The sequence below is a fragment of the Ovis canadensis genome, chromosome 15 (genome assembly GCF_042477335.2).
Source record: "Ovis canadensis isolate MfBH-ARS-UI-01 breed Bighorn chromosome 15, ARS-UI_OviCan_v2, whole genome shotgun sequence".
Taxonomy (NCBI): domain Eukaryota; kingdom Metazoa; phylum Chordata; class Mammalia; order Artiodactyla; family Bovidae; genus Ovis; species Ovis canadensis.
The window spans coordinates 60,651,872-60,674,266 of NC_091259.1; the positions used below are offsets into that span (position 1 = coordinate 60,651,872).

The following is a 22,395-nucleotide window of genomic DNA, read 5'->3' on the forward strand; positions in this document are numbered from 1 at the left end:
CATCCAGAAGCTCCGTCACAATCTCACCATTCCACCACTGTTAGGCATATAGACTGTTTCTAATTAATTAATATCATGATTATTCTGTTGTGTACTTAACAGACGGGTAGTTAATCTACTAATATCTTATAATGTCAGATATTAACTCAGGGTTATAGATTTTCAAACCCTTTGAGATGAAGAAAGCTAAAATATTAATTTTATATATTTTTAAAACTCAAGGGCTTTATCAGGAGATAAAATTATGTTTTATCAAGAACAGTTAGAGCTACTTTTGATATCCCAGTTAAATTTCTCTGGAAATGTGTATAGTAAATAATGTTCAATGAAAAAGCAGAACACACACTTGTGTATATTGTAAAGACAGCTTACATTTATTGAGAACATATGTGCTATGAATGGGTTAAGGGCTTTACGTGTATTAGCTCATTTAATCCTCATGCCGACCCTTTGAGGTGAGCGCTGAATGTGCCAACTACAAACTGGTACTTGCCATGGGCACGTCCATCTATATCCACAAGGATTAAATCACGAGCTGCAACAGCTACTGGCTTTCAACACGCCCCTGAAAATAGTTCAGGGTGGAGAGCAGAAATGAGGCACTCTGCACACTGGGAAAAACCAGCAGAACAGGTCTTCATATAGTTAGATATTTTCAGAAGCTGATTTTATAAGCCCAATTCTTGTATTTCCTCATATCTAGAAAAGCACTAAAAATTTTCATGGTGACAACTGCTCCTCAAGACTAACAGAAACTTTCTGCAAAAAAAAAAAATATATATATATATATATTTGTGTTTGATTGCATGCACTCCCCTTTCACTAAAATCACATATATACTGACCTTTTCCCTAACCTCTTTGGAGCAGTTTCTCAGAGCTATCTGAGGTGCTGTCTCCTGGGCTACAGTCCTCATTTTGCCCCAAATAAAACCTGATGCACAACTCTCACACTGTGCATTTTTTTAAGTCAACAAAGGGTAGCAGAATATGCCATCCCCAAATATGCTTCTTTGGCATAAGGATTATTTTGAGCTAATTATTTTGAGAAACATCAGAGATACAGGAGAAGTTTTTTAAACCACAGTAGAAACTACGCTTTCATAAGGGAAATTTATATTTGCAATGGAAATCTCCTTTTGTGAGGGTTATCTCCCCCGTGTACCTGAAAGAGAAGGATGACTCTGCAACACAAGAAAACCTTACCAGTGGAGAAGGCACCCTAAATCTATTGGTACCTAACAGCCTTACTCTTGCTTGCTTGGTCTGGTCACCTCCCAGAACTGGCTCCTCCATACCTTTCCTTCTTTTGTCTTTAGCTGGATACATCATATTTAAGATGAAGGTTTAGATCCTCTCAGAGAGCTACTCATGCCTTGCCCCTCAGTATCTCCCATGTCTACAGGAGGTATACATGTTAGTTAACTCATGTTTATTGTTCCTCTTATTAATCTGTCTTATATTACAGGGAGGGCTCAGCCAAAAACTCAGAAGGTTATGAGGAAAATTATTTCCACACTCCCACGTTATCATTACTATTCTCCTTTAAAGTTAAGAAAATTAGGGACTTCCTTGGTGGTCCAGTGGTTAAGAATCTGCCTTCCAATGCAGGGGACACAAGTTCGATCCCTGGTCGGGGATCTAAGATCCCACATGCTGCAGAGCAACTAAGCCTACGGGCCACAACTACTGAGCCTGTGCACCAAAGATCCCAAGTCCAGCAATTAAAACCCAATGCAAAAAAAAAAAAAACAACAAAAAACCAATGCAGCCAAATAAACACATAAATAAAAGTAAATAAGTATTTTTTAAAAATAGAAGAAAGAAGAAAAGTCTGATCACAGAGGAAAACTGAAGCTTTAAAACAAAAAGAAAGAAAATTAAGGTCTAGGGAGGTTAAGTAAGTTACCCAAGTTTTCACAGAACTTAAACCTACATCTGCCTGACTTCAGAGCCTATAGTTTAGTTACTACACACTGTTTCTCATTATTTGTAGTTACTGAAATGATTTTTTACTAAAACATATCCTGAAAATGTATTAAATGATAGTACTACATATAATATGATATATTATACTTTTTGTGGTGTATATAGATACACAATTTTATATGATAATGAAAGATCCATGAGGAACATTCATCCCTAATTTACTAGTGGTAAAAAGGGGACCAGAAATTGCCTATAAGACAATACCAATGTGTTTTACTATTGTGGCATAAACACACACACACACACACTGTAAGAGCACAAAGAAGGAGAGTCTGAGGGGTCTAAAAAGAATTAAAGAAGGCTTCACAAAATAGGAGACATTTGAGCTACACCTGCTAAGATGAATAACAGTTACCAGACAAAGCACAACTGTAGAATGGGAGAGTTTACAAGTGAGAAGAAGAGAAATCTAAGTTATCATAGGGGAAAAAAAAACAAAACTATTAGACACGGTATCTGAAACTCTATCTTTCAGAATGGGCTGCTTTAGTTTATCTTCTCTGAGTCTCCATATCAATTCTCCATTTTCTTCTGTTAAAATTAAATTACTTCTCACCCTTTATTGCATCACAGTGACTCTATTTCAGCTTTAATAGCAATTAAACAGGAGAGATAGGAAGAGCACCTTGGAAAGTTTTACAACAAAGAGCCAGGAACTTCTATGAGAAGAAAAGGACCATTTGCAGCACTGAGACTAAATCTGTTTTGGCAGCAAAACACAGGTTTGGACCACCCACATCCTCCTCCCTTTCTCAGGAAAAGGGGGAAAGAAAAAGGAATGTGTGGAGCAGAAATGGTTTATTAGTTCTGGAAACTCTAGGGAACTGACTCTGTAGTGATTTTTCCAGCCTATTCTTAAAGACTGTACAACTCTGGGGGACATGGGGTTAGGATGGCAGCTCCCACAAGAAGAGATATGAGCTTTCATGAGGGACACAACAGATCACATGTCAATGGTGCCAATGAAAATCAACACCTACAGGAGGCAATGAGCTGATGCTCTGGACCAATGACACCAGCTCTGTATCTGGACACGATTCATGTCACAGTTGGACTTGACAGTAGATGGGAGAAGATAACAGTCAAACTTCTTCCTTGACATTGGCAATATCATGGCGAGAGTTATGAATTGTTGAGAGTGCCAAAGAGTGACCTGCATTGACTATGAAGCCACTAAACGTTTGTAAGTGCAGCTGCTGCTGATACAGGTGAGAAACCACCTCTGACATTGGAGATGATGATTTTAAAGTAGTCAGTGCATTAGAAAGAGTACTGAGGAAGAAATAGACTCAGGCTCTAATCTGACCTCTGTGAGCTTTGTAACAATTTAGGAATTCTTTGAAGGTTCAGTTTACTCACATGAGAAATATGGAAATAATAATAATAAAAAAAAAAACTGCCCTGCCTGACACATTCAGTCCTGTTGGGAAGATGAAATAAATTAAGAGACATGAAAATGCTGAAAAAGTGGTAAAGCAGATATAAAGCATTATGGTTACTGTGATGAAAGGAGTGGGTCTCTTGCTTACTCCCCTACCTGGAAATAGGCAAAGGCCAGGTGATCCAAGGCATCCTCAAGACTTGCCTCATCCTCTGTGTTCCATTCTCCATAAGAGCCTCGGAAGAGACTGACGGCCTCCTCCAGCCATGGAATGGCATGGTAGTAATCCCCCATGTCATAGGCCACCTGCAGGGAACATAAGTACCATCACTAAAGTTGAGTCCCCAGGTAGAGAAAGGAAATAACAATGCAAAAATGTGAGGGGCCTTTGAAACCCAAGAAGGCAAGTTTTCTTCCCAACTCATTTAAGTTAAATATGCTAAGCATCTATTATATACAAGACAATGTAACTAGGTGTGGAGAATACTGAAGTGTTCTCACATTTAAAAAATTTATATTGTACTTCCTTGATAGTCCAGTGGTTAAGAACCAGCCTGTCAATGCAAGGGACACAGCCCTGTCCCTGGTCTGGGAGGACTCCACATGTTGAGAAGCAGCTGAGCCAATGAGCCACAACTGCCAAGCCCATGCTCTGGAGCCCATGCTCTGGAGCCCATGCTCTGGAGCCCATAAGCTGCAACTACTGAAGCCCACATGCTCTAGAGCCCATGCTTTGCAACAAGGGTACGTGTGTGCTCAGTCGTGTCAGATTCTTTGTGACCCCATGGGCTGTAGCCCACCAGTCTCCTCTGCCCATGGAATCTTCCAGGCAAGAATACCAGGGTGGGTTGCCATTTCCTACTCCAGGGGATCTTCCTGACCCAGGGATTGAACCTGCGTCTCTTACATCTCCTGTATTGGCAGGCACATTCTTTACCACTGCACTACCTGGGAGGCCACTGCAACGAGGGGTCTGCACGCTGCAACTAGAGAGTAGCCCCCACTCGTCACAACTAGAGAGAGCCCAGGTGCAACAACAAAGACTCAGCACAGCCAAAAATGGGAGGTGAGAAATACGAACTGAACTAACTAGAATACTGAGCAGAATGGCACAATTACTTGAAAGAAATATGTATGACGTGCTGTGGAGGCATAAAGAAAGGAGGAGACTTGAGAATCTCAGCAAGCTTCATGGAAGAAGTGCCACCTGAAGAATGGATATATGTATGTATAACTGATTCATTTGCTGTACAGAAGAAAATAGCACAACACTGTAAATCAACTATACTCTAGTAAAGTGAAGTCGCTCAGTCGTGTCCGACTCTTTGCAACCCCATGGACTGTAGCCTACCACAATCCTCCATCCATGGGATTTTCCAGGCAAGAGTACTAGAGTGGGTTGCCATTTCCTTCTCCAGAGGATCTTCCCAACCCAGGGATTGAACCTGGGTCTCCCACATTGTAGGCAGATGCTTTACCATCTGAGCTACCATGGAAGTTATACTCCAATAAAAAATATAGAACTTAAGAAAAAAATGCCATCTGAGTCTTCCTTAAACAAGGAAAAGAATTTCAATGAGCAGAGATTGGGATGAAGGGCATTTTATGATGAGGGAATGGTAGAAACAGAAGCCAAAATCAAGAATGTGTTCAAGTAGTATATTGTGACTATAGTCTAAGGCAAAGCGAAGCAGGGAATAAACATAAAAAGGCTACATGGGCTTCACTAATTAGAGTTGTGACTGTCATGTTTTTAGGAAGATACTGCTGGGATCAATGTGACTAATGAATTAAATGCATTTATTTATTTATTGTATTTATAATGTACCTGGAGATTCCTGCCCTTAAAGAGCTTGCAGTCAACCAAGGGGCACGTGAGTAAACCAGTAATTGTGACATAATGCATTAGACACCTTAATGAAGGTGGACACTGGAATGCTGTGAGAGCTCAGTGCAACATGCACTAGACATAGCTCCTGTCTCCTAAGAGTTTACAGCTAACTAGAATACCAGACCTGCAGGTGGAATTTCCTGGAAATTGATGTCAGAAACAGCATGGAATTACAGAGTCACAGATTTGGAAGGCCTCTTGCAAACTGATCTAATTTAGGCGTAATTCCCCACAGGCAGAAAAACAGCAGAACCTGGAGATACTGCAATTCTGCTGCCCAAACAGCAAGTCCATTCCTATCCCCATCTGCCATTAGCCTGCTGTGTTATCTTTCTGGTCCTTAAGTTTCCTATTTGAAAAACATTAATTTGAAGAATAACCAAAAATTGACTGAAATTTTCCTGCTAAGTTAACAATTTATTTAAGTCTTAGCAACATGGCAGACAGGTAACTGGAATCCATCCTTAATCACAAAGACTTAGAAATTTTGAATAAAATATAAAAAGTATTTAATCATATATTTTCTAGAAAGACTGGGAAATATCCAAGTACCAGAAATAAAAGAGAAGCTGAAAATCCAAGTAACAAGCTGATGAGCAAATGCTGAAGCTGCCTGGGATGGGGTGGGTGTTAGTCCTAGTAACCTCCGTACTTGGTAGTCTGAGGTTATAATGCCCACAGGAGGACAGTACACGAGCCTTTTGTAGACCTCAAAAAACTTAAAAACTGGATTTAAGACACACTCATAAAACTGAAACCCATGAAAAACTACACTTTAAGGGAAAGAATTGACCAGAAAAATAATCTATCCACTGTGACAAGGAGACAAGAAAGTTGGTTTGTTTCTGTCTGGTTTCAATTCAGAGAAATAGATAATGGAAACAACCTAAGGGTCCATCAATAGACGAATGAATGAATAAGATGATACACACACACACACACATATAATTCAACCATTAAAAAGAATGAACTCTTGCCATTCGTGACAACATGGATGTACCTTGAAGCATTATGCTAAATGAAATAAGACAGAGAAAGACAAATACCATATGATTTCACTTACATATAAAATCTTAAACAAAAAAAGCGGAGAGACTAAAAAAAAAAAAAAAAGAAAGTTCATTAAATTAAAAAAAAAAGATTAAGAGAAAGAAATAGAGGAAGGGATGAAGAGCAACAGAAATAGGTATTAATGATAAAAATATGTACGTATATCTAAATAAACTTTAAATATACAAAAAAAAAAAAAAAAAAAAAAGCAGAAACAAAAACCCCCAAGCCCGTAAATATAGGAACCAGCTTGCTTACCAGAGGCCAGGGTAGGGGGCTGGCGAAATGAATGATGGGGGTCAAACGGTATTAACTTCCAGTTATAAAATAAATAAGTCATGGGGATGTAATGTAGAGGGGGAAAAAGAAAGGACTCTAAGGCTAGTGATACCACAGAGTACCTGAAAGAAGAAAACCCCAAACTCTATGAAGGGATATTCCCACAATTCTGGGCAGAAAGACTCGATTCGGGGGGTGGGGGAGGAATCCTGCTAAAAATAAGCTCACAATCAAACATGATAAACTATGTCAGGAAATAACAGACCATGAGCAAGAGTCAACTGACACAACAGTGGAACAGAAGAACTAGACAATTAAACATTTCAGAAGAAAAGACTGATCTGCTTTAAAATAATCAATACAGGAGGGAATTGAGGACATGTAGATAGAACAGACTTGTCTACATGTTAATAATTATCCACGTTTATTCTTCAACCCAGGTATTTAACCGAGAGAAATGAACCCAAATGTCCACAGAAAGACACATCAATAAAGCAGCAACGTTATTCCAGCTGATGCTGGGAACAAATCTAAGAATCCATCAACATGAGACTGATAAACAGTCTGTGGTATAGGCAAACAACAGAATACTATTCAGCAATAGAAAGGAATGAACTGCTGATAAATGCTGCAGTCCATGGCGTTGCAGACTTGGACACGACTGAGCGACTGAACTGAGCTGATAAATGCAGCAACACGGATAAAATGTCACAGATCCAAGGTGCTAAGTGACTCAAGAGCATTTACTCTTTGGTTTGGGACAGTGGTCGCTTGGTACCTGGGCAAGGGGAGAACAGAAAGGGTTGGGGTGGTGAGAAGGAAAAGGAGTGGGTGTTTGGCTATCTTTACATTCTTTTTTAAAAATCTGGAAAAAAAATCTGAAACAAATACAGCAAAATTTGAACATGTTCATTTCAATTGTAGATAAAACTGCTTATTTATGTGTATTTTTCTTATATTTGAAATGTTTTATCTTTCAAAATAAGTAAATACAGAAATGATGATTGTCAGTGAGACTTTTAGGAAATGACTTCACTGAATTTTCAACATATGGTTTTAGTCTCAGAATCACTAAGGAAGCATATATTGATACCATATATGGAACTGTTTTAACTGACTTCATTTTAAATTAGCCATGAACACGATGATTGAGCTTGATTCTATTAGGATCTCAGAAAATGAAAAGTTATACATGGAGAGGCTTAGGGCAACCCACTCTGTGTTAATTTGGAGGATGTAGTCTCAAAACTTGGATTTAGGACACATGAGGCCCACTCTCAGACTGGTGAACAAATACTGCAGGGGCTGGGGAAATTCACCTTCCTGCAGCATGCATCTTCAAAATTAAAAAGGATTTACTCCATTACATCCTGGGCAAAGGCTAACAAAGAGTATATTGTAAAATAACCTCAAGTGGACTCAAAACTTCTGAACAAAGATCAGTTAACGATCTCATATGGAAGGTTCCTAAAGTCTATTTTCTCAAACAATCTTATAGCAATGTGGGGTTAGTTCTGGCTGCATCACTTGGCTTGTGGGATCTTAGTTCCCTGGCCAGGGATTGAACTCATGCCCTTTGCAGTGGAAGCATGGAGTCCCAACCACTGGATCACCAGGGAATTCCCAAATGGTTTGTTTTATGACACTACTTTAATTTAGTATCTCTAAGTGGCTAGGAAATGTTGCAAGGGATTTCATAAAGCCCCAGGAGGCTGAGTTTCTGTGATCTTACCTTCACATCACCATCTCCTTTCCTTTCCCGCATCCTTTGACCTTGCTTCTCCTTTCCACTTGGCTGTCCATCTACTGGTGGAGTGCTATGGTTATGGTGACCAAAGGGCCATTTTGCCCAAGACAGTCCCATTTTATGTCTGTCAGCCTGGCTAATAACACTTCCTTCACTCTCAAGAGTGTCTTAAGTATGTGATTACCCTAGCTATTATGGAGCCAACATGGGATTCAGAGTTAAAAGACATAGGTTCAAAATTTAGTTCTACTTAAACTTGTATAACCTTAGGCAAGTCATTTACCCTCTCTGAACCTCAGTTTCTTCATCTCATCTGAAAATAGAGATAATGCCCACTTTCCAATTTTGCTGGCAGGATTAGAAATATGTATTAATAACAGCAATCAGAGTAGAGTGATTTATCCCCTAGAAAGAAAGAGAGCTGAGCAATCTGCCCTCTCTCTGAATACCGTTACCTTGCCAACTTGGAAGCAGTCATCCCCGGTGAGGGAGAAAAGTCGCCTGGGACTATACAAGTCAGTGACAGCAGAGCCTGTGACTCTCTGGAAGACGCCTTGGGCAAGTCCCTTCACATTGAGCATGTACACGTCCTGCAGCCGCATCAGGGCCCTTGCTGCTCCCTCGAGGTCCTCAAAGGCTGGCAGGTCCTGCTCCACCCTCTCATAACCATCCTTGAGAGCTGTGGAGGTCACGAAAGTGTCAATCCATCACTCAGAAAACAGGCAGTGAGCATTTGATACAGCGAGGCATCATCACCTTAATTACTATAATCACTAAGCTTGTAATATTTTCATGAGCAAAGATAATGTTTTATCTGATTTTGTTCCCAGGGTAATAAAATCTTCTGAATGAGGAATAAACATTTCAGAGTAAAAACTAAGCATCTTTATCATGTTGTTCCATTCTGTCTCCAGGAGTCTTGCCTTTTGAGGGGAAAACTTTTCTTCTTAACTTCCCCAAAGTCAACAAACTTCTTCAATTATGAAAATGAAAGTTGCTCAGTCGTGTTCGATTCTTTGAGACCCCATGGACTATACAGTCCATGGAATTCTCCAGGCCAGAATACTGGAGTGGGTTAGCCTTTCCCTTCTCCAGTGGATCTTCCCAACCCAGAGATTGAACCCAGGTCTCCGGCATTGCAGGCAGATTCTTTACTAGCTGAGCCCCAGGGGAAGCCTTTCAAGTACAAAGTAGAGTAAATTAGGAAAGTGATCTTACTACAGATAACACTGTAGTGGCAACTTAATAAAACAGAAATTAATAGACAACATCACTTTTACACATATGTAAATGGGATGATATAACCTATAGTTCTTCACAGGACTGAAGATCAAATGAGATAATGGAGGCACCTCCCTGGCAGTCTAGTGGTTAGACTCCATGCTTCCACTTCAGGGGACATGGGTTCACTCCCTAGTCAGGGAACTAAGATCCCACATGCCATGCAGTTTAGCCAAAAAACTATTTTTTAAAATGAGATAATGGATACCAAATTGCTTTATAATTATAATTGCATGAACATATTAACAAAAGAACCTAGTTCTTTGCAACAGAGCTAAGGAGATCAAGTAATACCTACCCACTTCATTATCCTTCATCACATCCCATCAGAATCTCTCTCCTTTCCACTGAGTCAGGAGATAGAATCTTCTCTTACCCTCCAGCCCTCCTCCTCATTACCTCGGATGTTCTCACTGGCCTCCAGACTATGTACCACATTCTTCCAGTCAGACTGTAGGCGTTTGATGAGAGTAAATGCAAGCAGAGGGTTAGACACAGGGGTTGCTGAATCTTCATGTAAAGATAGCACCTTGTGATAGAATCTGAAAGAGAGGAGTAGAATGACCTCACCCACTGATACAAACGCTCTACCAAGTGAAGGCACAGTTAGAGCAGCTAAAAATGAAATGCTGAACCCCTTGAGACTCACGCAATATTCTAAGCAACATGAACAAAGAGGATGAAAACTATCAACACAACAAAAGCAGGTCCACTCACTTGTTCATTCAAGTCAGTCTCCACTGGTCAATCACTATATGTCAGGCATCATGCTAGATGCTCGAGACCCAAAGGCAAGAGAGGGTGGAGCTCTCTAGGAGGTTACAAATAAGAAAATCTTTTTTTCTCTCATTATTCTATAATCAAAACTTAGAACCTGATAGAAGCTTAAAAAACATTGTTGAATTAATAACGATAACTGTGGTATGTGCTATGAGAGAAGAGAGCATATAATGCTATGAAATGCTCTGGCAATCTGTAAGCAGGGCACCTGACCCAGGTGGGAGTTAGAAGGTGTAAGGGAGGACTTTACAGAGGATACGGCACCTAATTGGAGTTTGGAAGGACTGGTTAAAATATTGATCAGTTCAGTTCAGTTCAGTCGCTCAGTCGTGTCCGACTCTTTGCGTAGCTACTACTTACTGAGCCCTTACCATTACCAGGCATCCTGTTAAGTGTTTTAAACATATTGTCTCATTTAATTCCCCCTGCCCCAAATGCTCAGAATAGATATTATCATGCACATTTTACAGAAGAGGAAACTGAGGACAAGGCTATGCTGCTGGAAAACACCAAAGCCAGGAATGAACTGAAGCCTGGCTGACTCTGAAGCTGGGGTTCTTGACTGATTTTGCCATACTGTTTCCCATGGAGTCAGAACAAAGAAGGGAGGAGAGTGGGTTTTTTGAGCCAACAGGGACCAATGTATCCAAAGGCGCAGAGGCTTGACATATATTTAATCATTCAGTAAGTCACTTGCTAGAAGTCAAACTCCATGCTGGAAGCTGGGGATAAAAAGGCAAGACAGGGTCCAATGATCAAGAATTTCATGAACAAGAAAATAGCTGATTTCTCATCACTTTTTTTGGCCACATTGTGCAATGTGTAGGATCTTAGTTCCTGAACCAGAAACTGAACCTGGGCCACATCAGTGAAAGTACTACTGAGTTTTAACCATTGGACCACCAGGGAATTTCCTCTTATCACCCTTTTCCTAAGTTCAATATATATTTCTATGAAACAATGAATGAAATATATTCTTCTATGAGCTAGATACAAAATTTTGAATAAGACAAAAACCTTGGTCTCAAAACATTTGAGATTACAGATAATTACATTACAGATGCAACCCCAGATTTAAGAACAAAGCTTGGAGGAAAGTACCCAGATCTGCCAGAGAAGATCACAGTAGGTATCACAGAGGAGATAATAAACTGAGACCTGATGAGTAAAAGCAAATAATGAGGGAGGGAGAAGGAGGTCTCCTTCCAGGAAGGCAGAGACAGTTCAACATGTGTAAAAGCACAGAGAGAAGCAGTAGGGAAATTACAAACTGTTGAGTATTGCTGGAGCACGCAGTGTATTAGGAGGATGGGGAGACTAGACTGGAGAAGCAAGGAGTAACTCATAGACCTTGCTGAGAAATCTGGGTTCTTCCCTGAGTGCAATTAGGAGTAGCAAAAAGTTTTAAGTGAGAGTGGGATGGACTATGATATGTTACATATATAAATCTGTGAGAGGGTGAGGAGAAGGGATTAGAAGTGGCAGGGTTACTACCAGAGCAGAAAGGCCAGTTAGGAGGCCATTTCAAAGCTGTAAGCAAGAGATAGGACAGTCTGAACCAAAACAGTGACAGTGGGGGCAGAGAATGGAATGGTTTCAAGAGAGAGATTTAGGAAGCAAATCATACAGAAACTGGTGAAGACTGTAATGGGGAATGAACAGGTGGGTTATTCAGCACGCTTCCAACCTTTCTGGTTTACCAACATTTGCAGTAAAGGGGCAGAAATGTAGGGGCCAGAAGTGATCATCTTTTTCATCAATTTCTCTCCTCCTCAATGTCCTTTAAGTGTGTTCATACAATTAAGAGATAACTGTTTACTTTCCTGGCATACTATGGTTATCCCATTTCTAATTCCCTACTAGGATTTATATTATTGAAACTTATTAGTTACAGTAAGGCAGACTTAAGAGTTCTAGTTCTGCCCTCTAAGACTTTTTCCCTTTGTTTTAAACATTATTTTCAAAAACAATATAATAATAACAATAGAAATAAAAGAAAAGGTGTCTGTGGTGCAAAGTGAATGTATGAAGAGCATGTGAGAATAGAAGAATTTTCTGGCCAGAGTGGAGGACTTCAGTGAGTGGGAAAGGATGGAAGTGAGGAATAGAGGGAGCGATGGGGTGGGGGGAAGGTGCAGGACTTCAATCCCTTGAAACAGTCTGAGTTAAGGATTTCTCAAGGGTGAGGCCTCAACTATAAACACAGCCTGAAACAGAATAGTTGCTTTGGGTAGAGATGCTTCTAGTGAGCCAAATATTCAATTCAAGCATAAACTAAGAAAAATAGTCTGCTCCTGGGTGCCCCAGGGAGGAAACAGGAAACCTGTTAAGTCCCAGGATATCTCTGATCCCCAAGACAGGGGGGTTTTAAAATTAAACCTACTCAAGGGTTTTAAAACTAAACCAGCCTCCAGGGTGTGGGACTTTTTTTAATACCCATTATTTTCTGCTTCAGCTCCATATGGAACTACTTAGTGAAAGATATTCCACTGCTAGACGAAAATACAAGCAGAGACTCAGGCTTGAGTTCAGACTGAAGGGTAAGTGTCCAGGGACCACTGAGGCTGAGTGGCAGGGATTTTACAAGACAGTTGCATGGAGAGGAGCTGGGAGGAGACGTAAGAGGTATCCTGACCCAGCCTCTAGCTATCCCTCAGTTTCCTCTCCTACAAAACGGTAAACCTGGTCTAGTCTAGAAGATCTCTAAGGATGCTTTCGGCCAGCCATTCTGTTCTTTCTTTCCATCACCTTTTCCACAACCGAATAAACAAACTCCTCATCTGGTGCTTGAGACCTAATGTATCGGGTTGGCCAAAAAATAACATCTTGACTGAAAAACCTAAATGAACTTTTTGGCCAACCCAATATAACAAGCCTCAGAGGAAACTGAGGGGCAAAGGAAGCATGACAGAGGGGTGAAGATCAAAGGTACCATCTCCTTGTTCTCTTCACATCCCACTTTGTGTTACGGTGTCAATTTATTTAGGACAGAGGTTTGATCTCTACTGAAGAACATAATTCAGTTCAACGTTCATGTACGTCATCTTTCTGTCACACAAAGAAAAAAGAAAAAACCTATCAATCGATATCTGAGGCTGGTTTGGAATCCAAACGTTGGCCCTGTGCCCAGCCTCTAAGCCAATAGCTGGTTTTTAGAGACCAAGTTACTGAACGCTGAATTCAAACTTCAGGGTTTCCTAAACAGCTTTTTTGCTTTAACAAATGCTGCTGAGAGTGGAAAATCGGATCCTTTCCTTCAAGAATCTGCACATAAAAGCTGCAACCCAATCCCTGCATTAAACATAGCCTGGGACAGGTTACCCAACCACAATACATGGGCTGTTGTAATTCACTATGTTTTTCCTTTGGAATTCAGAAATGGCTTTGTCTCAGTTCTTCTGAGACATTCTGAATGCTTAATTCCTAGCACAGAAGTCATCGCTGATGATACTACTTTCTAAATCTTGGTACTTTTTAAAAACTGCAACAACAAAAGAAGCTAGGGGTTAACTATCTAAATATTATATGATGAGTATACACAATATTATATTAGTACATAGCTATATATATTGTAACTAGTATAATTTTTATTCATTAATTTGGGGTAGGGAGTATAGTTTCAATATCAAAAAATATTTTAATTTCTAACTAGAAATTCAAAGAATATCAACTTAGGCCTCTTAGAAATAATATCTCAAGTTACATTAGATCACCAGATTGCAAGTATAGGAAAATGAGCAGGAACTGCCAGAATTCTTGTTTTAAAAAGCAAATATTTCACCAGGTTTTAGAGCAGTGACTAGAGAACAGACAGTCTCTAAGTTATCAAACTAAGCTTTCTGGAATTAAATGTTCATAAGTCATATGGAAAGAGACTCTAGAATTTTTCTGATTCTTTTTTATTATCTGGGCTCTCACAATCCTAGCTACTGTGTAGAGCCAAAAGTTGTGTCTAGCTTCACCAGCAAGTCTTAAACAACAATCATAAAGAATTAACATTTGTAGAGCAATTACTACTTTCCTTTATATGGTAGTTAATGCTTCCAACAAACCATGTTGGTAGGTACTATTTTTATCATCATTTTACAGATTAGGAGACTAATTCTTAAAGAGGTAAAGGAACTTGCCCAAGGTCAGAGCCAAGCATTCTAACAAACGTTACAATCCTGAATCCAGACTCTTAACCACCATGTACTCCCGCTGCCATTTAACCTCAACAGCTATGGGGCTTGGTCAGCATCCTGGCATATCATACAAAGCAAGCAGCAGGGACATTATAGCGTGATAGAAAGAAACAATCAAAGGAACTATGTCCTAGTCCTAGCTTTGCTACTTATTTTTTGCTGTTTAGTCATTAAGTCATGTCTGACTCTTTGTGACCATATGGACTGGAGCCTGCCAGGTTCCTCTGACCATGAGATTTCCCAGGCAAGAATACTGGAGTGGGTTACCACTTCCTGCTCCAGGGGATCTTCCCAACCCAGGGATCGAACCGGTGTCTCCAGCATTGCAGGTGGATTCTTCACCACTGAGCCACCAGGGAAGTCCTTGCTACTTACTAGATTTTATAATCTTGGATTACGGTACTTAAACTGTAGTTTTCACACTTTTCAATGATTTCTCATTTGCTTAAAAGAGTAATACAAACCTATTTCAAAACACTGTGTGAGAGAGAATCAAATGAGATAAGGCTTGTGGCAAGACTCCCACTGTGACAAATTTGTGACAATGACAATGGTGAGAAGATGGTAAAGGAGACCAGCATGCATGTTGGAAGGGGGAATTCTAGCCAGCCACTCTGATCAACATCTCTAGCTCGCTCTTCTGATTCTATTCCCTATTAAGCCTAGCATCAGGATTCTGACCCTTATCTCAATCTGAGCCACCCAAATAAAGAGATTAGTAGAATGCGAACAAGCACACGGGTAGCAGGGAGCATGATGGTACCTCAAACCAAAGGAAAAAGTCTCCTCTATTTCCACCAATGAACTTGGACTCCAATGAATACAGATTAAGAACAAAATGAATTTTTTTTTTTTTTGGTCACACCATGTGGCTTGTGGGATCTTAGTTCTCCCTATCAGGGATTGAATCCTGGCTCCCACCAGCGGAAGTACAGAGTCCTAACCACTGGACCATCAAGGATTCCCCAAATTAAATTATTTTACTCTGTAAATATGGGTCCACAGAATACTAGGCAACAATGCTACTCCAAAGAGTGACACGAATTATTAAAATTATCATTTATTGTTATAATTGGGTTTCCGAGGTGTCGCTAGTGGTAAAGAATCCACCTGCTAATTTGGGAGATGCACAGGAGACTTGAGTTCGATCCCTGAATCAGGAAGATCCCCTGGAGTAGGAAATGGCACCACACTCCAGTATTCTTGCCTGGAAAATTCCATAGGCAGAGCAGTCTGGCGGGCTATAGTCCACGGGCCGCAAAAAGTCAGACACGACTAAGCAACTGAGCACAGCAGATTATTATAATTAATACACACTTATATACACTATATATAGTGTGTGTGTGTATGTGTGTGTTACCATGCTATTTTTGGCCACACCATGCACCTTGTGGGATCTTAGCTTGTGAGATCAAACTAACAGTAAATTTAAACAGGCATACAACTGCTTATATACAAGCTACATGCTTAACAGCATGTACCAAATTATATCATCATTCAGTTACCGTTGAGTAACAAACAAGATCTCTCACACATACTTCCTCACAATCACTGACTCTCTTCTACATGGGCTCTCCCACATAGCCATCGTGGCCCTCACACCTTCTTCCCATATGCCCTGGAAACAGTATTACCACATACACTCACTCATAGTTTTATAAGCAGCAAACTGTGAGATAACCCTCTGTTGTCCCAGCTCAGCTGAGGGTCACAGGATATAAATATAGCATTAAATATTCAAGTAACTATATGGTTATACCCATTTCTCACTTTGTGAGTTTCTCAGTTTCCCAAGAGAAGGTGCACAGCACATATTCATACCATGGTGTTATATCCACTCATTTATCTTTCATTGTTTGAGAGAGTCAATACATGATTACAGCGCCTCAGTGTTCCAAGTCTTACAGTAGAGTTTGTTGATTGTATTTTCAGTTTCAGTTCAGCCGCTCAGTCATGGTCAACTCTTTTCGACCCCATGGACTGCAGCACGCCAGGCCTCCCTGTTCATCACCAATTCCTCGAGCCTACTCAAACTCATGTCCATTGAGTCGGTGATGCCATCCAACCATCTCATCCTCTGTCATCCCCTTCTCCTCCTGCCTTCAATCTTTCCCAGCATCAGGGTCTTTTCAAATGAGTCAATTCTTTGCATCAGGTGGACAAAGGATTGGAGTTTCAGCTTCAGCATCAGTCCTTCCAATGAATATTCAGGACTGATTTCCTTTAGGATGGACTGGTTGGATCTCCTTGCAGTCCAAGGGACTCTCAAGAGTCTTCTCCAACACCACAGTTCAAAAGCATCAATTCTTCAGCGCTCAACTTTCTTTATAGTTCAGCTCTCACATCCATACATGACTACTGGAAAAACCATAGCTTTGACTAGACGGACCTTTGTTGGGAAAGGAATGTTTCTGCTTTTTAATATGCTGTCTAGGCTGGTCATAACTTTTCTTCCAAGGAGCAAGCATCTTATAATTTCATGGCTGCAGTCACCATCTGCAGTGATTTTGGAGCCCAGAAAAATAAAGTCTCTTACTGTTTCCAGTGAAACGTATCCCCATTTATTTGCCATGAAGTGATAGGACCAAATGCCATGATCTTAGTTTTTGAATGTTGAGTTTTAAGTCAACTTTTTCATTCTCCTCTTTCACTTTCATCAAGAGGCTTGTTCTTCTTCGCTTTCTGCTGTAAGTGTGGTGTCATCTGCCTATTGATATTTCTCCCAGCAATCTTGATTTCAGCTTTTGCTTCATCCAGTCCAGCATTTCTCATGATGTACTCTGCATATAAGTTAAACAAGCAGGGTGACAATATACAGCCTTGGTGTACTCCTTTCCTGATTTGCAACCAGTCTGTTGTTTCATGTCCAGTTCTAACTGTTGCTTCTTGACCTGCATACAGATTTCTCAGGAGGCAGGTTACGTGGCCTGGTATTCCTATCTCTTTAAGAATTTTCCACAGTTTGTTGTGATCCACAGAGTCAAAGGCTTTGGCATAGTCAATAAAGCAGAAGTAGATGTTTTCCTGGTTGATTGTATAGCAAAACAACATTGGCTGAGCATCTATTAGTGTGTGCTACACTCAGCATCTCCAAGCATCAAGTATGGTTTTGCCCAGTGGTTTTGTTTTCCTGCTGTCAAATACTTCCATACACATATACATCTCAGTGATAGTATTTAGAGTTCTTATGTGTGTGTAGAGAAAAGACATCTCAGATTAACAATCATGATATTACAGACTCCAAGCTCTTAGACGGCAGGGTAGGTTCTTGTTCACCATTCTCTCCCCAGGGCCTCAAACAGTGCTTGGTTCATAGTAGACACTCAAACATATACCTTGAATGAACTGATAAACCTGAAGCATTATTCCTATTGAGACCTGGACAATTCCTTGGCATGATATCCATAGGGTCGTGCCCCCCAGTCACCATGACATGTAAATCTCATACATAGTCACAGAATGTCCCCCCATACTAAACATCAGTTCCCTGGGTCACATGGTCAACACACGTGTGGCTACAGTGTCACCGTATTCTCTCCGTTTCACTCTCTCAGGGTCGCTGGGTCTCTGTAACAGAGAACCTGGGGGCCCACACTACTTGACCTTGTGAAGCTCTACTCCGCCCCACAGTCGCTCCACCGCACGTCCCCACAGCGGACCAACTTGGCGGCGTGAGGCTGGATGGGGTGCCACTGCGTGTGTGCGAGGCACGGAGTCTGACGTGCTACGCAGTGTGACACGGTGTCTCGGGGTGCCCCTCAGGATGACGATGGCTCTGGGGAGTCACACTGGGCCAAGGTACCTTGGTCTCCGGGTTGGACACCGCGTCCGAAGTCCCAGCAGGGTGACCACGAACCTGTTACCCCCCACTCGGCGGCACAAAGTCTGGGCCTCGTCCGTCCTCCGAGACTCAGTCTCTCCGGCTCACACCCCGCCCCCCCGTGCCCTCACCTGGTCAGGTCCCGCAGCCGCGCCTCCTCCCCGCGCAGGTAGCGCCGCAGCAGTCCCAGCAGCCGGCGCTCGGGCGCCAGGGCGCGCGCCACACTAGTCAGCGCCGAGAACGTGTCCCCGCGAGCCGCGACCTCGGCCGGGTCCCCTGCCCGGAGCGCCAGCACCGCCAACAGCGCCGCCAGCCGCGCCGCGGGGCCCATCGCCGGCGCTCGCGCGCGTCCTCTCCGAACGTCGCGCCGGGCCCCGTTCTCGCCGCTCCGCCCCCGCCCGCCCCCGGGCCCCGCCCCCGACTCCTCGCTAACCCCTCCTCCCGCTCTCCACCCCCCACCTTCCTGCCCCTCGGACTGCATGTGGGCTGCCTGCAACCTCAGTGTTCCCCGCCCTCCCCCAATCACATCCCTGGGGAAGCATTTCCACTGCGCCTATTTCGCACTTGGGGAAATTAAGGCAACGGGTGTGGTGAGGAATTAATTCATCAGTCTATGGCTGCACAACGTCATTCAAAAATATTCACTCCCTGGATCAAGGGGTGGAAATACAGAAACATCCCTGGATTCTGATGGACAAATCAGGAGAGTAAACGTTGTGGAATGGTAACAGCGGTGTGAATAAAGAGCTGTGACAGACCAGGGAGGAGGAGAACACTTCACACAGGACCTGACGTCTGAACTATCTCCAAGGATGAGTAGAACATTGACCGGAGGTGAAGAGGGTGAAGGCCATTAGGGTCAGTGCGTGACAAATCTAGGACCTATACAACCAAAACTTATGGGGTCCTGGGTCATTGCTGTGCACTGCATACCCATGGTCATTTAAGCAAACAAAAGTACTGTTAATCCTACTCCTTACCCTTTCCCCCTCTTTCCCAGGGAATGTTGATTCACTCATTCATTCATTTAACAATATTTAGCACCTGTTCTACTGCACGGGAGGGATGGTCTTTCCTGGAGAAGGTACTTACCTATACCAAGATCTGAAGATGGAAAATAGTTTGAGTTGCAGAAATGATGAGAAATTCCTTGGGGCTGGGACTGTCAGATTGTGAAGGGGTTTTGCATGTCATGCTAAGAAATTTGGGCTGTTTGCTATGAAAATCCAGTGGAAACCTTTTCTTTCTTTCTTTTTTTTAACCTCCCTCTCACCCTCTGCATCCCACCAGTGAAACTTTTTAAGGGCATTAATAGTCGTCCAGTGACTGAGTAAGGTGAGGTAATAAAAGCCCAGTTATTTAGGCCAACATGAGACAGCTCTGACAGGCTCTAGTCGTCCTGACACATAGACCGAAGCTTTGTCAAGCTTCTTTGACCTCTTCCTCTGCCCTTTCCTGCTTTTCCTGTGCTTTCACAGACCCTGATCCCTAGCAATATCAAGCATCATCTCAGCATCTGCTTCTGGAGAACCCAACCTGTGACAGCAGCACAATCAACATACACAGCTGCTAAGTGTAGAGCAGTAACCTGAACGCAGGTGGTCTGGGTCTGGGTACAATTTTCTTAATTGCTACCAGAGGCAGATTTACCATGAAGCTTTTGAAGCTTAAGCTTCAAGGCCCCTAACTTGCACAAATCCTTTCCTAACACCCTCAGGATTGAGGGGTGGCAGAACCCAACATTATTTTCTTATTGTTATATGTATTTGTAAAATTTGCAAAATAAAGGTATTTTAACCACAATTGTTTAAGTTTTCTCTTTCCACTCTGACTTCCTCTTTATCACACGTCCCCTTATGGTGGCAATGTTGGAATGGCTAAGGGTCTGTATTTGCAACTGAGTAGTCATCTTAGCCTGCTTTCTGCTCATAGAAGGTTGAGCATTATAGTAGGAAGAATAATACCCCCTCCCCAAGATGCTAATGTCCTAATTCCTAAAGCCTCTGACTATGGTGCCTCACATAGCAATAGGAAATTTGCAGGTGTGATTAAGGATCCTGAGATGCCCCAGTTACATATTCACTTATTTGACATCAGTATGGGCTCGTGAATTTCATTGAATGAATTATAATTCATTACTTGCTTATTTTGAAACTCAAATTGCCCTAGAGTTAGCCAGTGGTAGGCCCTTCAATCTGGCTCCTGTGTCCTTTTGATATGTTCCCTTTATTCCTTGAGGACTTCCATACTTTATTACTTTCAAGATATTCCAACTTGTCTGTACTTTCCCTTCTCCTGCCCTGGAATCAAGCATTCCCCCCATGAGCCCTGGTTCCTTGTATTCAGAAACCAAGATCTGGGTGCTAGGTATGCTGATTGCAACTGAAATGTCTCTGCTCCCAGGTCCTTTAGGCAGACATATCTAGATAATTATATATAACTTTGTTAAACTTTTCCTAAGTGTTTTTTTTCTTTTAAAAATTGAGATATATATAAAAAATTGAGGTATAATTTACATATGATAAAAATCTACATTTTTAAATTATACAATCCATTCATTTTTACCATAGCCACAAGGTTGTACAACCACTGCCAGGGTCCAGCCCCGGTGGATCCAGGGTAATTCGAAGGTGGGGACGGAATCAGCGCCCTGGAAAAAACTTATTTAATTACAGATATATAGAGAGATTAGAAACGGATAGTGTAGTACGAAAATTAGTGGAGAAAAAGAGGCTGAATAACTGGTTTACGTGGAATACCAATCACCACCTACATAGGCCACAGGCGTCTTTCCATTCTCCCGAAGGAGAGGAGGCACTGAGGCCTCCCCGGTCCGATCTCAGAAGCCCAGGCAGAATTAGCAGGCTTGGTGAGTACCCACATTTCAGATGGGAATTCAGCCAGGAAAGTGGGGAGCAAGAAAGAAACAACACAGGGGAATCAGTCTTTCCAGAAACTGATCCGATTTCTTTATTTTTCAGGTTTGTTTATATACCTTTTTGTTATACATAGGGATGAATACAGAGTCATGCGGGGGTCAGCAGACATGACCCTTGTCACAATCAGGTGCTTCACATAAAATTATACAAAGGTCTTATGGGTTTTTACATCATCTTCTAGCCATGAGGTCTGCTGACATTTTATGGCCCTTTCTGATACCGGTCAGTTAACCAGAAAACTTATTTTTTTTTAAATCAGGTGCCACCCTCCAAATAAAGTTGCATTCCTATAGGGTGAGGGTGTAGTGAGTTACAATCAAGAAAGGAATTTACTTAACCTAAGGTTTAACATGATTAATCTTAAAGGTTAATACTTATTTCTCCTATATGCTAGTTATATTCATTATAACGGCAAGGAATATGGGGACTTATCAGCAAATATTGACTCAACAAATATAAACCCTTGACCACTGTTCCCCTTAAGATCTATTTAGTCTTAAGATAGTGATAAAGGTACATTTTTACATAGCAAGGACACAGTGATTTATAACAAAGTACAGTGATCTATAACAAAAGAGAAAATTCATTAACTCAAAAAGTCTAGTATTGCCAACATCAAAAACTACTATATTTCCTTTTCTATATTCCAAATACATTGATTAATATATTCCCAGGTGCCTAAGGATATGGAGGTCTGGCGGCAATCATTGACTCATCAATGAAAAAAAGCCCTATGCTAATACTCCAAACTCTCTGCGCTGTTTATGGTTGAGAGGTTGTCACACAAGCTAGTCTGTTAGCAGAGAGGTTTGACCTGAGACACCCTTGGTCACATCCAGGGCAGGGAATTAGCAGTAATTATTGGCACGACAAATGAAAAATCCCTTCACCAATATAATTTCTAATCAACCCACTATACTATACTAATAATTTTCTAACTTCTCAAATGAGTCTGTATTTAGAAAGTTTTAAAACATCCCGTGCCTCTCACAGTTGGGAGGCTGTAAACAATCACATGCAGCCGGACGAACCTGATCAGGCAGGCCAGAGAAACT

The 22,395-nt window shown here is 41.5% G+C and overlaps 1 protein-coding gene across 7 annotated transcripts in view; it reads right to left on the minus strand.

Moving 5' to 3' along the window:
- The window catches only part of P4HA3 (prolyl 4-hydroxylase subunit alpha 3), a 54,873-nt gene extending 36,081 nt beyond the window's left edge, over positions 1–18,792 (minus strand). For 3 of the 7 annotated variants that reach the window (XR_011249168.1, XR_011249167.1, XR_011249169.1), the window contains exons 1-4: positions 18,533–18,785; positions 10,017–10,159; positions 8,792–9,015; positions 3,526–3,675 (exon numbers count right to left, since the gene is read on the minus strand). Coding sequence is in view for 4 of the 7 variants with exons in the window: in XM_069553057.1 (XP_069409158.1) it covers positions 3,526–3,675; positions 8,792–9,015; positions 10,017–10,159; positions 18,533–18,732 (717 nt within the window). In the remaining 3 variants the exon portion in view is untranslated. Of the gene's footprint in view, positions 1–3,525; positions 3,676–8,791; positions 9,016–9,915; positions 10,160–18,532 lie in introns of all 7 variants that reach the window. The other 4 variants (XM_069553058.1, XM_069553059.1, XM_069553057.1 and 1 more) reach the window with 3 other exon arrangements.
- Between the last annotated feature and the right edge of the window lie 3,603 nt (positions 18,793–22,395).